At 39.6% G+C, this 16,871-nt stretch overlaps 1 protein-coding gene across 3 annotated transcripts in view; it reads right to left on the minus strand.

Annotated features, from left to right (window-relative positions):
* The window catches only part of fndc3ba (fibronectin type III domain containing 3Ba), an 83,834-nt gene that overhangs the window by 46,262 nt on the left and 20,701 nt on the right, over positions 1 to 16,871 (minus strand). For all 3 annotated transcript variants that reach the window (XM_026302952.1, XM_026302969.1, XM_026302960.1), the window contains exons 2-3: positions 15,812 to 15,957; positions 12,371 to 12,446 (exon numbers count right to left, since the gene is read on the minus strand). In XM_026302952.1, coding sequence (XP_026158737.1) covers positions 12,371 to 12,446; positions 15,812 to 15,928 — 193 coding nt within the window. In that variant the 5' untranslated portion in view covers positions 15,929 to 15,957. The remainder of the gene's footprint in view (positions 1 to 12,370; positions 12,447 to 15,811; positions 15,958 to 16,871) is intronic.

The following is a 16,871-nucleotide window of genomic DNA, read 5'->3' on the forward strand; positions in this document are numbered from 1 at the left end:
AGAGCCACCGTCTAAAGCATCCATGCACGACCACAAGAATGACAAAACACTGCATTTTGTATTGCATGTAACAAAGATACACAGAGCACAACACTGACACACATGGAGATGACAAACAGGTGTTGAATGGAAAAAATACTTGAAATGAGTGCAACAAAGTTAAAACCAGAAAATAATAAATTCTGATGACATATAAAAAATCCACCCAGTACATAAATACAATAAAAAAGACAAGAGCTTCATGTTACTATGACACATGTACACACATTTCTTAAACCTCTCATCTAAAAGTTGGATTTTTTTTTCTAAAGATTTACACAAGAAATATATAGGATACACATGCATGGCAAACATCCTGTCTGACACTAAAGACACACAAACACAGACACAATCTCAAACGTAACTCTTCTTGAGTCTCATTCCAAAAAGAAAAAAAGAAAAGAAAGAAAGAAAATAAACAAAGTAAAAGACACACCAGCATGTGACTTATTCCAGCTGCCCATACATACATTAACACAAATATACAGATTGAGGAGATGATGCAACGTTTCATCAGATGTTTCCCATGATACAGCTGTCAAAGACAGCTGCAGCTGTGCCCCCACCTCTCAAACACAGAAAGCGTCCTGGTCACACACATGCCAATTTGCTTACATCCATAATATCATACTAACATGCACACTTTATAAACACATACACATATATAAATCTATAATCCTGATAAAGAGCGTGATTAGTGAAGACCAACTGTATGTATCTGTTCGTGTTCTGTTTAAAACTGAAGTACATCAGCTTTTCTAAGATAAAAAAAAACAAACAAAAAAAACAAAAAAACAGTAAAACACTTTCTCTCTTCATTTCAGTCCTGAACATGTGGTCACCACATTGAAAGGAAACACAGACCCTCTTGGGAAAGCATGTGTGCATGTATGTGTGTGGTGGTGGTAACAGACCAAAGGAGCCAGTCTGTGAGCTGACCTACATAGAAAACAACCAGACTCAGATTTCCCAAAAACACAGATAGAAAAACAAAACAAAACAACATAGCACTGCTAAATCACTAAAAAAAAAAAAAAGATAATTTATCTTAAAAGTACAACACACACAGACCAGATCAGAGTCCCATGGAGACAGCTGCACAATCTAGATGCGCATTTGTATTGCTTTAAGTGAATGTGTTAGTGTGTGCACAATTGTGCATGTGTGTCTGGGTCAGTTGTGACGTGGCATTGCCTGGAAGTTATGTAAGCATCGGCAGGGTAATGTTATCTGTCCTCCAAGAGCAAGACACTCCCACGACAGCTTCCTCTGCTGCCTGGCCAATGTGCTCTCTCACACATACACATAAAAAGCATGGCCTATTGGTGTCTATAAGTTGTAGTTGTTGTCCAAATCTCCATGCACCCCTAGTCAGGAGCCAGAACCTCTGGGAGAAAAATGTGGGTCATGGGGAGAAATGTATTTTTTTTAAAAAAACAAAAAAACAAACAAAAAAAAATGCAACACACAACACACACACACACTATAAAGCTCCAGTCCATCTCCGGTGATTCAAGTCCGGTGGACAACATTGCTGAGGGCAGGGTTAGGTTCAGTGATGGAGGAGGAAGTCCGGACTTCCTGCACTGCCCTGCCCTCGGTAAAGACACTGACACTCTGCACAGTGACACAGAAACACATGCATAAAGACAGATGCATAAGCACACATTCACAGACATGCACAAATGCACAGACAGCTGATATGATAGATATGCATCTAACCAGCATCTACGCACATGTCCATTATGAAACACACATCCACACCTCTGATCCTGACTGTGTTCTGTGCTTCAGCCTGTAATTTGAGCGGCTGCTGATTTGCAGAGGAATGTAAATCATAAGCTAGTAAGTTGCTATGTTTGAACACTGACTCTTACTGTACGTACATAATGTGTGTGTGTGTGTATGTGTGTGTATAAGCACATTCCTCACGATGTGTAAGCCAGTCAACTTTTAGCCTCTAAGCTTAAAGTTAAATAACTGTCATTAGAAAACAAGGAGAAAGGATTTTCAGTTATGCCAGATGATGAACTATCAATGGTGCGATGACTTCATCAACATCTGACAGCAAACTAAGGAGATAAACAAGAAACAATAGCCATGAGGCTTGTAAGCCAGAGTTGTATTTTACTAGAACACTGGCTCAGACTCATGTTTCAGATTAAGTGTGCCCTACCCCACACAGATAATGGAAAAAATAAAATAATAAGCCTTTTCCAACAAGAATGGAGAAAATTTTCCATCCATGTCCTAATGAATTGCCAGACTTGCGCACTAAAATTCTTCAGTTCCATCTCTGGTTGTTTGCTCAAACATAGTAGCAGTGGTTGTGATCCCTGTCCATGAGGGGATTAAATCCCATTATATCCTTCTGCTTCTCTATAATAATAGAATTAGCACAGAAACCGTCAACAAAAACCTGCAGTTAATCTCACATACATTTATTTTGCAAGGAAAATATAAAAGTAAAAATACTTGTCATTCAATATAACTAATGTCATCCACAGTAAATAAAAGTGACATTGTGTCAGCTGAAGAATAATGTGTCCAGCACCATTATTCTATTCTGTGCTATCAATCATCAACCATCAAACGGTTGATGCAATTTTTATATTGGGGAACACATGATGTTAGAATAAAGACTACATAAATCTAAATACGTTTTTCAAATATTTGAAGCATTTGTGTGGTTCTTGATTTACTATATTCCAACTCTAAAACGCTTTCTCTACTATGGAACTGCCTGCCTCTCCACGTCTCCGCCGCTCTCTGTGTGCTCCTCAACAATCTTTGGCAGAATCTTTTAAGCATTTATTTATGAGTTTCAGGTTATTTTGTGCAACTTTTACTTATCCAACCTAATCCCAATAAAGTGAAACACATTTATTTAACAGCAGCAACCCTTGAAATGTTTGACATGGAACATCGCCAGAGCATTGAAAAAGTTATTATAAAACAAAAACTCCATTTTATTTGTTTTCTTTTTAAAAATTTTGAGCTTTGTTCCCCAAAGTGATAAACCCATTTTATATATAACTAATATATATAAAAACTAACACATTAAGAGCATCATTACCACAAAGCACAACACCCAGATTGTGAAATTATTAAAAAGGTCTTAAGAGACACACAGCTTTTACCTCTAAATGACCCAGAATTTGAAATTCAATTTGAAATAGAAAATTATAGAAAATTATTTCAAAGGGTTAAAATTCTTAGTATATGATGTTTATGTCTACATCTTATCCTGTCCTGATCACTGTGTGTAAACAGCCCTGAAGCGTACAAGCCTAGATCTGTTTTATGTTCAGCATGTAGCCTTGGTGCCAGCCAATGCCTCCACCCAGCCCAGATTTCTCTCTCCAGTTATCCCCCACCCAAAGGAGGGGTGCTGTCGACCGACCTACTTCTATTGCTGGGTCTGCTCCAGCATAGAGCAACGTAACGTCTGGAGGGACACCGAGCCCAGCCATGCTTTGTTCTGTGATCTTAACATGCACAAACAAACACACACACATGCACGAACACAAAGACAAATAAATTTCAAAGCTGCAGGCAAAGCCCATTTTAACACCTACATACATGTACATAAAATGTCACGCTGACCTGGACACACACACAGTTGTTCGCACATTCTTTAGTTGCAGAACACTCTGACATTTGAATAGTTTAAACTGACTGAAATCACTGTCACCTTGGCACAAACATACAACAAAATAGGACACACACAGGAAGACAGACATAACAACCCTGAACACTCACACACACACATACACACACACAGTCTAGCTAGCTATCACAAGGCTATTCTCGGGCTTGCAGATAGAAGTGTTTTGGGATTCGTAACCATGCAACACAATGCATGCAGCAACATACTTCACTTATCACTTTTGCCATTCACGCACACGCACACACAAACGGTCCTTACATACATGTGTAAGCATGCGCATGCAGACACCAATCTACATGATCCAGACCCTGATGGCTCATAGTATCCATAAGCCTAATCAATGCTGTATTTCTAGAAGAAGAGAGAGTGACAAAAAAAGGCAGAGAGCAAAGAAGTGCAACAGCTGTTGGTGTCTAAACAAACCCAGTATTTAATAATCGTTTCCTGCTCTCCCTCCCTTTTCTTACTCTCACTCCCTTGAATTTTCAAGATGCAGCAAATTCTCAAACCTTGGTCCACTAAAGGAAGAGCAAAGCATTTACACATTTTCATTCTTATTTTCCTGTCTGTGCACAACCTGCTACATTTGTACCCAACTGTCTCCCTACATACACTTTCTTTGCTCTTTATGGTGGACACAAACTCTCTGCTGTTCAGACTGTGACTCATACCCCAGGAATGCCCCACATTAACATGTGGAGAGATAGAAGGAGAAAAGTTAGGGGAGGAGAAGAGAAGTCGTGTGAATGTCAGTGGAAAGAAAGAAGGCAAGACTGGAGGTCCTAGATTAGCAGGGACTTTCCCCACTTCCCAACTCTGAATTCCACTGTTTGTGTGTTTATATGAGTATGTGTGGGCAGGGGTGTATGTGCATGTTCCTGTCTGAGTGATCAGTAAAGTGCAGATTTTGTGGAGTCTCTGTGTGTACATGAGTGGGAGAAAGATATGGAAACCTATGTAGATCTGTTTAACCTTAACATCCCTGGTTGGATCTGCCCATTGACTGCCAGAGCAAGAGAAAACAAAAGGGGCCTTCCTTGCAAGTTCTAAACACAATGTAAACAACCACATGTGTAACCTATGCAGCTGTGCAGGATGACACATGCACAAATGCTTAATGCCTGCAAGTTGTGATGTGTCCCATCATCACTTGCAGCTAGAGCAGTATGCGCAACATTGTTAAGATGAAGGGTGAGGGTGAAAAAAATGAAAGAAGGAACAACAACAACAAAACAAAGACAGAGAAAATGGAATGGGAAGTAAGGGTGGAAGTAAAGGACATAGGGAAGGAGAAGGAGGAAGGAAGGTAGAAGGAGGGAGAAGTGCTCCAGCTGTACCCTGAGCTTCAAGGGAGCCAAGAATTTCATCGCTGGAAAAGCTCTTTCTCTCTCTGGAAAATTCTACAAGCACTATTCTCCACACAGCTGCTGTTCACACACACACATCCACTTTCACACAGTATTACATACCAAGACAGACACAGTAGTCTCCAGAGTTTTGCCCACTCTTTTCTTCCCCTTCTAAAACTCCTCCTACCCCCATGTTGCCCTAAGTGGGCCAGTCTCAATAATGATTCCAGCCTTCCCTGGAGCTGCCAGGCCACACCAAGTCGGCAGTGCAGAGGTGGCTAGGGTCACTGCATAGAGGAAGTGGCCTTGCCCGGAATGCATGGCAGCAGACATGAGCAGACATGTAGCGTCTGATTCTCTCTCTCTCTCACACACACACACACTCTATCCTTCTTTTTTCTTTGTTCCTTCCTTTCTTTATTTACCTTTCTTCTTTCTATCATTTTATTTCCACTTCATTTGTTCCTCCCCCCTTCCCTGTTCTGTCTCTTCATGCCCTACTGTGTGAGGGCATTGAGTTTATAAGTGAGGCCTGGGCAGGGCATACAACAACAATTAACTCTCTCTCCATCTCACACACTCACACACATTGAAGTTAAGCCTTTAACTAGTTGTGCCAATTCTCTATGGTCTTTTGTTTATGACAAAGTAGATTTGGGTGGAAAAACTCGAAAAAGTAAAAGGCAGGTATGTAACACACACACACACATACACACACGCACAAACGCACACACAAACTGTGCCTTGAGGGGCCACATTCCATTACACACCACCTGGAGAGAGAGTCCATTCCTATGGTGACCAGTTTTCCAAATCCAATGACACATAACACAAAATTAAGACAGACGCTGACACTAAACACACCTCCACATTTATAGTTGGCCCACAGGCATAAAAATTGTAGATAGGTCGACTGCAAAAAGATTTTCCTTTGCCAGGGTGTGAAGCTAAAACTACATACCCACACATACAGTACTGTAGATGCATACACCCAAACACAGAGAGGATTTTTCTGTTATATGATCCCTCTCCACCCATCCCATCAGCCTTTTTCCAGCACAATATGAAGCATATTTCATAAAAATAGACTCAACAGTTTTCAATTTGAAGCAATTTTAAAAAGAGAAGAAAACATTCTACAGTGGCAAGTTGGCTCTTCAAAACTGACTGAGACTTTATTGAGTATTTGTTACTGCAATACTTTCTCACGTGATTTCCTAGCTTCCCAGACAACACAATGGGAGTACAACTTTAAAATAGTGTTCGCTTGTTAGAAACAGGTATCAAGGATGCAGATATGAAATAAACAGTGTGATATTTTTTTAAACTCTCTTTGACATGCTGCTTTACAAGGAAAACACAGGATTCATTTGTTATCTGATAAAATTCTCCAGCTTTTATAAAAACCCAATCAATTATCTGACATGTGCCTTGTCACAAAGCTGAAAGCAGGTCCATGAAAAGTTGTCCTTATGGATGTGCAGTGCATTGCCTTCATAGGACCAGTTCAGCTATAAAATTAGGAATGTACCAGTGAACTTTGTCATGTCTGTAAAGCCACATACTCACATATAATGTTAATTTATGAAACTGTATCATTATGCAAAACACATCAAATTAGTTATACTTTCAGTATGCCTGGCACTAAAATCAAGTGTCATAACAATAACATGTATTTACTAGACATCCTGAACATTGTCCGGTAACACCCATTTATACACAAAGTCAGATAAACAGAAAGAAAGCCACATGCACAGGCAGACTTTGCACAGGCCATACACATTCTAGATGATAGATTTAAATCTATTTCCAATTAATTTTACACAAAGATGGATAATGACACATAACCCTGAATTATGTTGCACAATTCATTTTCATACACACATTATAAATCCTTTCCGCTGACAGGTCAGCTGAAGTATAAACATCAGCCACCCATTGCACAACAATTTTCATTTCAGTGTAATTGTCACACTGTCGCATACGGGTGGGATTTAGATTTAAAGGCAGGTTCGGAAAAAGTTCCTAAAACAACCACCTCCGGTTACGAGCAGCAACAGGACTCTCGAAAACAGCACTCTAAATTAAACACTTCTGAGAAGATGTATTTGTGCCTTCTCTCTCAGCTTGTTTAGAGCCATCTGGCTTGGTGTAAACACAGGCTGCAAGACTTTCCACCATATTTCGCTCAACCAGCTATTTCCATTTACATCAAAGGATTCCGATTGTAGAAGTGCACACTGGCAAAAAGCTGATAAAAAGAAAACCTTAGTGTGCTTCTGTAGTTATTCAGTGAAACCAGCAAGAGTAATATCAGCATCAGCCATCCAACTGAAACAAAGACTCAAGCAAGGTGAAACTGCAACAAAAGGTACAAAGCTAGAAAGAAAGAAATGCACAGAAATACAAAGAAAGGTAAGAAGAGTACATGATATAATCCAGTTCCTCTAAATGTCCAGTTTCCACTTTCATATTTCCTACCTGTCAGACAAGGAAGAAGGGGTCAGATGTTTCTGGTCAGACACTAAATGTGCATGAGATGCATATGTATTTATCAATTAGTTTTCATGTATAAATCTATTATTTAATAGTCTAGATGATGTTGATATGTCATAATGTGTAAATCATTCATTTGTTGACAATATTCTGACTTTCTTTTTTATTGCTTGGAATTTTTTTTGTATGCAATACAAATGAACAAAAGTCATAGCAGTGTTGATCTCTCAGCAACAGCACAGTATGAAACTGCTTAGTGAGTACTGAGTGGTGAGGAAAGGGCAGGAAATCCTCAGTCATGTATCGCATCCTCTCTGTGGTGTATATGAGTTATTGTCATCAGTAAGAAGGTACGGGGTACTACCACTGCAACCAGCCTCTGCTCAGAGATACATCATACTCTGCAGTTAAACAAATCCTTGTGATAACTGTGAATCTTTCATTTTTATTTACTGCCGTATTGCATAATGCTGAGTGAGGTCTGTCTTTAATCGTAACATCATTTGCTGTACTTGTCAATAGATGCAATGGAATAAACCATAATAACTAATTATTAGCTTTGCAAGTTCTGTAGAAAAAGTGTTCAATCAGACCATTATTTCACCTATACCCAACGTTAATTATTTGATGAATAAGAAACAATATCATAATATAAGCTGAAGCTCTAAAATAATATTCAGTATATCTTTTTAAGAATATTTGTCTAATCGTGTAAGTAATATGATAAAACTGCTCTGTTGTGGTGATGTGGCATCCATGTAGCATCTTGGAACATAGCCAACACATTGTCACTGTGGAGTGTCTGTCTGATAGCAGGCTTCCCCCCTAACACATTCTTTTGCATCTTCAATCTAAACTACTCTTCTGCAGAAATAAGGTAAGTAAAACATCTTTAATGACAGCGGGCCTGATCGATTTCAGGAGCAGCACGGCAGTACTGAAATAATAGAATCAGGATGGGCTCACAGGTGGAGGGAGAGTAGTGATGAGGGATTGAAAATGAACAGCATATATCTGCCAGCAAAACACAGACCACAAACTCCCATTAAAAACAGCCCGGCCTAACTGGAACACAACAGCACATAGGACTACATTTCCCAGTATGCCACTGCAGTCTTTGTGCCGTAAAGCCATCAATTTGCTGCATGCTTTGACTTATTTATGATTTTTGATTCTTTCTTGCAGAAAAATAAAAATCAATAAAAGTTAAAAGTATGTAATAAGTGAATACTGTTCTTTATCTAACTGGGCTGTATATTGTTTTTTGAATTCGTAAGACTACACATTTGTAGCTAATTCTTATGTCAGGTATCTCCACTCATGCAACAAGTACTGGCAGTGGGTGGCAATTCTGGACTACAGCCATGACTAGATTTAGATACACCAGAATAGACTAGATTAAAGCAGAATCGCAGAGAAAGCTTAGGGGACATTGCTGAAGTATATGTCTGACACACATTTTTTTTTTTTTTGTTGTATAGGAGGTAACTGGTGCACAAACCAAGAAACCAAAGGGAAAACTTGCAAACTCCACATAAAAATGGTTCTACTAGCTATAAACCAAGAATTTTTGTGATTATATATTCTAAAAGCAGAGTTTTTTTTCCACAGGGAGGGGTGTAGCTGCTGCCAATGATCATGATGTCACATCCTCCCTGCCATGGCAGAGCTTCCTGCTCTTTACCCCCAGGCCTCATCATCCCCCATAAAAGTCGAACAAAGAGCAAACAACACAGTAAACCAACAAAGTCTTGTAAAACACACAGACAGACACACACACATTAACACAATCACATTCCAGAGCAGGGTGCTCTAACACACCCTCTAGAGTCTTGCCCTTTGATGTGAGTGTGGGAAAGCTCAGGGGAATGGTCTTAGTGGGGGAGGGAGAGAGAAAGGAAAAGGGGAGTAATCAGGAGAGGGGGGGGTGAAGAAGGGAGAAGAGCATATACACAAGAGCAACACGATGAGACAGAGAGATTGACAGGGAGTGGGAGGGGTGGGGGGGAGGGGTCATATGAAGTTGACCCCCAGAGCACCGAGAGGTCAGTCTGTTTGCACTGGAGACTGAGACACAGTAGATGCTAATTAGCAGACTGATACAAGGCCATATCTTAGATACTCATTTACTGCAACAACACTCCCAGGAAGGTGAATGACTAAGGAAGAAAGCAGTAGATAACAGAGCAGCTATGACTGACATAACTGACAGCATAAAATTAGAGAAAATAATTAAAACTCTCTTTGCATTTCAGAGCAAGCATAAATTATTTGAATGTGCACATCGTAATTTTAAGGGGATTTTATGGGCCCTGAGGTTATGGAATTTGTTGAGCATAATAAAATTCTATGTAAACTTTCACTCCAAATAAAAAGCATTTTCAGCCTGTAGTATTTAATGGTGGTGTGGATAATGAGCAGCACTTAGCATCAATCCACCAAACACAGTAGTCTCTTTTCTGCCTCTCTTTTCTTACTTTAAGGTAAAGGCAGACAAATCAAAAGTAAAGGAAAAAGTAGAGGAAAATAGGAACAGAGGAAAAGAAGTAGCAGAAAGAAGTGAGCAGAGAAGAAGGAGGCTGAAGGTTTCCGATGAAAGAATCTCTTTTGGCTGCTGTGTCGACGTCTCCAGGCTCGTTCTGCCTTGGCAAAGCATCTGTGTTGCTGTGTGTACGTGTATGCATGCTTGTATGCATGCACCGCAGTGCAGCAGCTAAACAGAGGTTACTTTATATAAAAGCTGGTCCCTGGTTGTGCTCTGAAGTCTCTGTAATCTCACTCTGTCTCATACACACACACACACACACACACACACACACACACACACACACACACACACACACACACACACACACACACACACACACACACACACACACACACACACACACACACACACACACACACACACACAGTGTCTGTCTAAAGAGCGACTCAGTTCGACTTCGAAACACACTGCCACACTCCACCTTTCATTAAACCCAGTGACCTCCTCCTGAGAGAGACAGAGGGAGAGAGAGCAAGAGTTTGTGTGTGTGGCCCTCCACATTAATAAAGTGTGCATTCACACATGACCCCGAGCCACCAACCACCCGCCCAATTAACTGTCGCCGACTGTAGTAAAAAGCACCCAAAAAAGTATGCACAAACACACACTGTGCCGGCGGTGCTAAATTTTGCATGAAAGTACACACGTACACCCACACAAATAAACCGACAACCACCAGACACAAACTACATCTATACTCTGTCTTTCTGCAAATTGGTGTCTGGTGTCCCATTCATCTATTCATGTGCAATTAACCATTCTTCACATCTCTTATCTATTACCCCATGAGCCACTGATCCATATCTAGAAATTTTTCTGCCAATTGCATCTGCACATCTTTGCATCCATCCATCCTATTATGTACTGTTTTTTAACTGGCATTATCTGTCCCCAAAGATATGCTTGGGGCGATCCCTCTGATTTAAAGGAAAAATCGAATTACATGGTGAATGGAGAAAAGGAGGCAGGCTGTAATTAGTTACAACACAGAGTATGGGGGTACTGGTGGGTTTTTTTTTTTTTTTTTCCCAGGGGGGAGTCAGTGTTGGAACCAAAACAGTCCTCTCTCAAAGAAAACCTTCACTCACAGGCCAAAGAAAGAGTGAAGGATGAGGAGAGAGACAGGCAAGAGATTGAGAAGACAACAAAGACGCCCTTTCAAAGTTTCTGAGTAACAGCTTACTCTGCTGACATCATCAAAGTGAGACAACTCCAAAAGAGTTAGGGGGAATTCCCATGTTCCTGTGACCTCCTAACAGCTTCTAAGTAGCATTTAAGCTACACTTCCAGTCTTTTCCTGTACTGATATCAGATGCAACCAGAGTGAAACATTGTGTCTCAATCTTTCACTGACTATGCTTTCAACTATGTTTTTTTTTTTTTAATTCAGAGATAACACACATAGAAGCAAGCATTTCCTCCCACTTCCTTTTCCTTCCTCACCATCACTACTGCATTTATTGACCGCACTCCTCAAAAACTACAATTGAGGACTATACTGCAGTTTTTGGATGTTGTACAGCAATGTAAACTAAACATTCTTAACATTTCTGCTGACCATAATGATGCTTATATATAATTTCTGTAAGGCAAACACTCTCAAACTGGCATGAGATATTACAGTGTTAAGCATTTCTGACTAAAAGTCTGTTACTACTAATGAGACAATTGAAAAAATGTTTTGACACAGTGTGTTCATGTGCACGTAGGAGGTTCTAACATTCAAGGTTTGAAAGCCAGCTGCTGAACATGGTATTCCCAGGCTATATTGCTGGAAAACTAAACCCAGAAACCATCAGTAATGACCATCTGTGTAATTAAAAGCATAATTTGTTAGGTTCTTGCATAAAAGCAGCTTTGAAAATTTGTCTGGCTTCCAAGGGGTGAATAATTTTCCAATCTCCACAATGGCAAATGAATGTTACCATTGAATTTTTATTGTGCTCTGTCGAACTTGAAAATACAGTTCCAAGAATCCATACTTTCATTTGTACCACCCCACAATAAGGAAAAACAGCATGATATTCCCTGTGTGTATTACCTTTCATGGCTCCATAATTAGATTTTTTTTAGAATGTACTAAAAAAAATGAAACCAAGTGGTGTTTACATTATATAATTTAAAAAGTGATTACCCCTAATGTCAAGCATATGCAGCCAGCAAATCATTAACGTGATCGGAAATACTCTGTCTGACAGTGACACACATCAGGGCAGCAACCAGGCCACTTCTTAATATGGTAATATAATAATAAAAGAGGGGACTGACCCTGGATGCATTGCAGTGAGCCATCCTCTGCCCGGATGGTAAACGTCTCCCCCGGGTTCACCTGCACCAGGATCACCTGTACCAACACACACACATAGATCACATAGGGAGAAAGCACAGATCAGATTTATTGTTAAACAAAAACTAAGATGGCACGCAATACACGTACATGCATCTTTAACGCTCACAAAACAGACGAGACACTGCTGGGAAGAGATGACATAACACAGTAACCATCAGATCCCAGAGCAGAGAGGACAAACAGGGTTCACACACATATAAATGAGGTGTTAGATAAGCTAATGGTGAGCCACTGCTGCCATCTCACACACCCTGGTTTGAAAAAAGCTTTTCTGATTGAATCACACTGATTGGCAAAAAAACCACCAAAACCACTAGTACAAATATAATTTACACTTAGAGAGAGGCATATATCAGAATTAAACATACAAATGGGTTAGAATGGACAAATGAAGCCAAATCATTCTAGCACTGTTTTGATTTCAGAGTGTATCAGCTGAATGTGCCTGAAAGGAGTATGCATACACCTTACCGTCATATTCTCCGCATACAGATTGTTGAGAGTGTACACGTGGCTGTAGACATGAAACAGGTGACCCTCCATTGCTCCACACACACACACATACATGTATTCACACACACATGCATGCACAGACAAACACAGCCCTGTCTACGCTCTACAGGTGTGTTGTTGTAAAATCCTCATATCCTGCGTTCCTCCTATAGTGTCTGCATGCTCTCCCATCTCAGCACTAACCTGCTTCTCTCCCTCAGACTCAGACACACTCACACACACATACACACTCACACACTTCCTGCTCTGTCTGCTGCAGCGGCTGCTGTTGCTATGGGAACCCCAGCATAGTACAGGGCGACCCATGTTTCCCAAAGACTGAGAAAACCCCCATGTCAGACCATGTGGGTGGGTGTGAGCAGAATCACTGTGTATTATGTATGTCTAACACAAGCAAAAGTCAAATATGTGTAAAACTGTCAATTCATATTTTGCTTTTTTTTTTTTTTTTTTTTTTTTGCATATTTAAAGGTTTCCATAGCATGACTGATCCCTGTTACAATCCAGTCAGATAATGGTTTGACACACTCAAGTTTTAACTTTAGGTTAGAACTTTAAGTTCCCTGGACAGGTCACCAGTCCATCGCAGGGCAAACAGAATCTTACGAACATAAAATAAGCAGATGCTTAGATGAGAATATATAAACAAGAGAACATATAATCTGACTATGGCTGGACTTTTTTTTTTAACTTGGCATTTTTCTACTTGAGGATGATTTATTTTGTCAGCATCTGTTGCAGTTTATTAATGTATTTATCACAATTTAAATGGGTCCCTGGCATCTAATGAAGAAAACATAAACAAAAGCAGTAGATAATGTGAGAGAACAGAACAATCATGAACAGAACAGTTCTGTAATAAGATTATGATCTCCTAAATTTAATTAAATTTAAATAATCTGATGTAGTAAAAATCCAGTCCTACACATACAACCTTTTTCAGCAACTTTGCACGTACTTCACCATCCTTGTACACATCAAATGTACATTTTTGAAAAGCAGTTTACGATCGTTTCTTGTTTTAATATTTATATTTTCACAGCCTTTAATACGGAATACTTGCCAAAAGCCCAATCCACAATAAATTAACATTGTGGTGACCTAGTTTGACAGACAAAATCCCACTGAGTTGGCCAGGCATGTGAACGCAATCGAAAAGCAGCACGTCATTTTAGTCAAGAGCAAAAAAAAAAAAAAAAAAAAAAAAAAAAACATTAAATGAACAATGTTGAAAGATATGAGTAAAGGCATAACAGTTGGAAACAAATTAATGTACTCTGCATTAGATGAAGATAGTCACCACATTATCAGCAGCAAAAATTGAGAGGAACAGCTGTCCAATTAAAAGAAAGAATTTCTACGCAGATGTTTCAGTCAGATACACATCTCAGTATGCAGGACTGGCAACAGTGTTACAGCCAAGCACATCTGAACTATATAACAAAATGAAGTGCAAAAATGTGGCCAATAGAAGGTTGTAAGTGGAACAGAAAACATGAAACCTATTGGCTACACTGTTGTACTTCATTATGTCATAGAAGAGAAACAGTTGCAACCATTTAAATACCCTACTAACCAAACAGTCTTTGTTAGCAAGCACTGGAAGAGAATACTAATTTATCTTGGTATGCAGATGGTAAAATAATGAGTTTTTCATTTATTATCTGAGTTTCATTTTTTTCAGAAAATAAAATGAAATAAATCCTTCAGTTATAACTAGCTTTAATGTGAGGGTACAATTTTCTTCATAACTCAGAATGCATTTTTTTTTTAAAACCAAAAAACACACTAACACATCTGATCTCTTTTTTGGACTGAAGAAACAAACAGGCACAGATAAACACACACAGACATGGGCAGGTAGACATGTATAAACAGGGAAGCATATAGACAATAAAGCAGACTTAACACAGACACTTGTGTGCCCACTTATACACTGAAAGTGTAAAAGAGACAGACAGACACAGTATCAGCCAGACCAAGAAAAACAAATGCACACTAAACACGGACACAGACACAGACACAGACACACACACACACAGAGTCCAATCTGTATAATCACTGGTCTAGATCCCTGATTCCACACTGAGAACCAAGTTTAAACTGCAGGGTGTTAGAATAAAAAGAGCTCCATAACTGCTGTGTAGTACAGCCAAAACCCTCCCTAACTGTTACGTGTTGCAGCCAAAGTACTCCCACCATGCTTCCTCTGGGCTGTGAGGGAACAGGCTGAGGACAATACATAAACATCATCACCCCTCATTTTCCAAAAGCACACAGTGTAAAAATGTATCTGTGACAACAGGATTAGACCCAGGTCAATTAATTATGATGCTTTTAATTACTTTGATTGCTTCTTTTGCCTGTGCTGAGCTCAGGTAGGGGGTTTGTACTTTGAAGGTGATCCAGTTGGCTCTGCAGTATCTGATTAAATTGGTCGGCAACACAGAACTACTTGAATCCTTTTCCAAAATAGTTGTCAGGTGTCCATCAATAGAACCAGCCATTTATATGCTGCTTCAAAATGTCTCTGCGATAGAAAAATACAAAGTGTATGTGACTGTACGCATCGATGTTTATTTTTGTTCCTTGTTCCTGTTACTGTAAAAGCTTGGCAGCTGTTCATTACCTGTGGCAACAATCCATGAAGCATGTGGCGAAATTACAACAAAAGGAACTGTATGCATGACTGGTTGGTGTGTATTCTTGCGTGCATCTATATGCTGCGTTTATGTGTGTGTGTGCACACAGCAACGAAGTAATGCTGAAAGATGAAGGTGGATGCATTCGCAGGTTCAATCGGAATAACATGACAGACTCGTGCAAATAAGCGAGTGAGTGTTTACCTGCTGTGATGCATCACCGTTAACCATGTGAGGCATGAGTGGGACATCCCCGCTCAAGAGGGGGGGCGGAGCCAAGTCCAGTGGAATCTGGTCTGTCATCATCATTGTGACGTACATTCATGGAGAAATTCACTGAACTGCCCTACCTGGGAAAGTACAAAGAGAGAGAGAATGAACAGGGATGTTAGTGTTCAATTAGACATACACACACAAACAAACAGCTGCAGGTTCACAGAAATGTCTGATACAAACATGACAAGTAAAAACAGATTAGGTGTATTTCCCTGAACTGGTACAAAGCAATCAAACAGGATTCTTTAAAGATCAACAAGAGCAAAAAAAGGGTCACTTTCTGTTTATCTCTACTGTCAGTTGCCATTGTTTGGATTTCAAACATTCAATCCAAAGGTGACCATATAAAATATGCTCTTATTTTTAGAAGCTACAAACTAGTTTGGACAGGTTTTGGATTTCAGAACATCTGAGCCTAATTTACTGCAGGAACTGTTTGGGACAATATGTTTATGTGTTTTCTTGAGAGGTTGATGAAATGATGTATTCTCCTGTGTGTTCTGTAAGTATGATGCAGCTTCTTAGCTTAGCTTAGCCTGAAGCCTGAAAGCAAGGAAGAACTGCTAGTCTGGCCCTCTCTGAAAGTAACAAACTTTGGGAGTGGTTTTGACCTTTCATCTAACTCTCAGCTACCATGCAAATAAGCAACTTTCCAAACTGTCAAACCATTCCTTCAGCTGTTGTACAATGACATATAGCGCCATGCCAAGCGTGCATTAAATCAGCCTACCAATGTGTTTTTATCAGTATTTATCTTACAGTCTCCTCATTGACATAGTTATTTTCCAGTTCATATGAGCGTGAAAAACCTTTTTGCATTGTTGGGAGTTTTTTTTAAATTCGTCTGTTTCCACTGGGTTTACTGTGGTTTCCCTCCTAGTTTGGATAACCACATGGATCAAAACCCAAATATATTTCTAATAAAAGAAGAGTATGTGAAACATAACAGATAACAATACATACATTGAGAGTGAGGGAATACAAAGGG

This window comes from Mastacembelus armatus, chromosome 22 (genome assembly GCF_900324485.2).
Source record: "Mastacembelus armatus chromosome 22, fMasArm1.2, whole genome shotgun sequence".
NCBI classification, from domain to species: domain Eukaryota; kingdom Metazoa; phylum Chordata; class Actinopteri; order Synbranchiformes; family Mastacembelidae; genus Mastacembelus; species Mastacembelus armatus.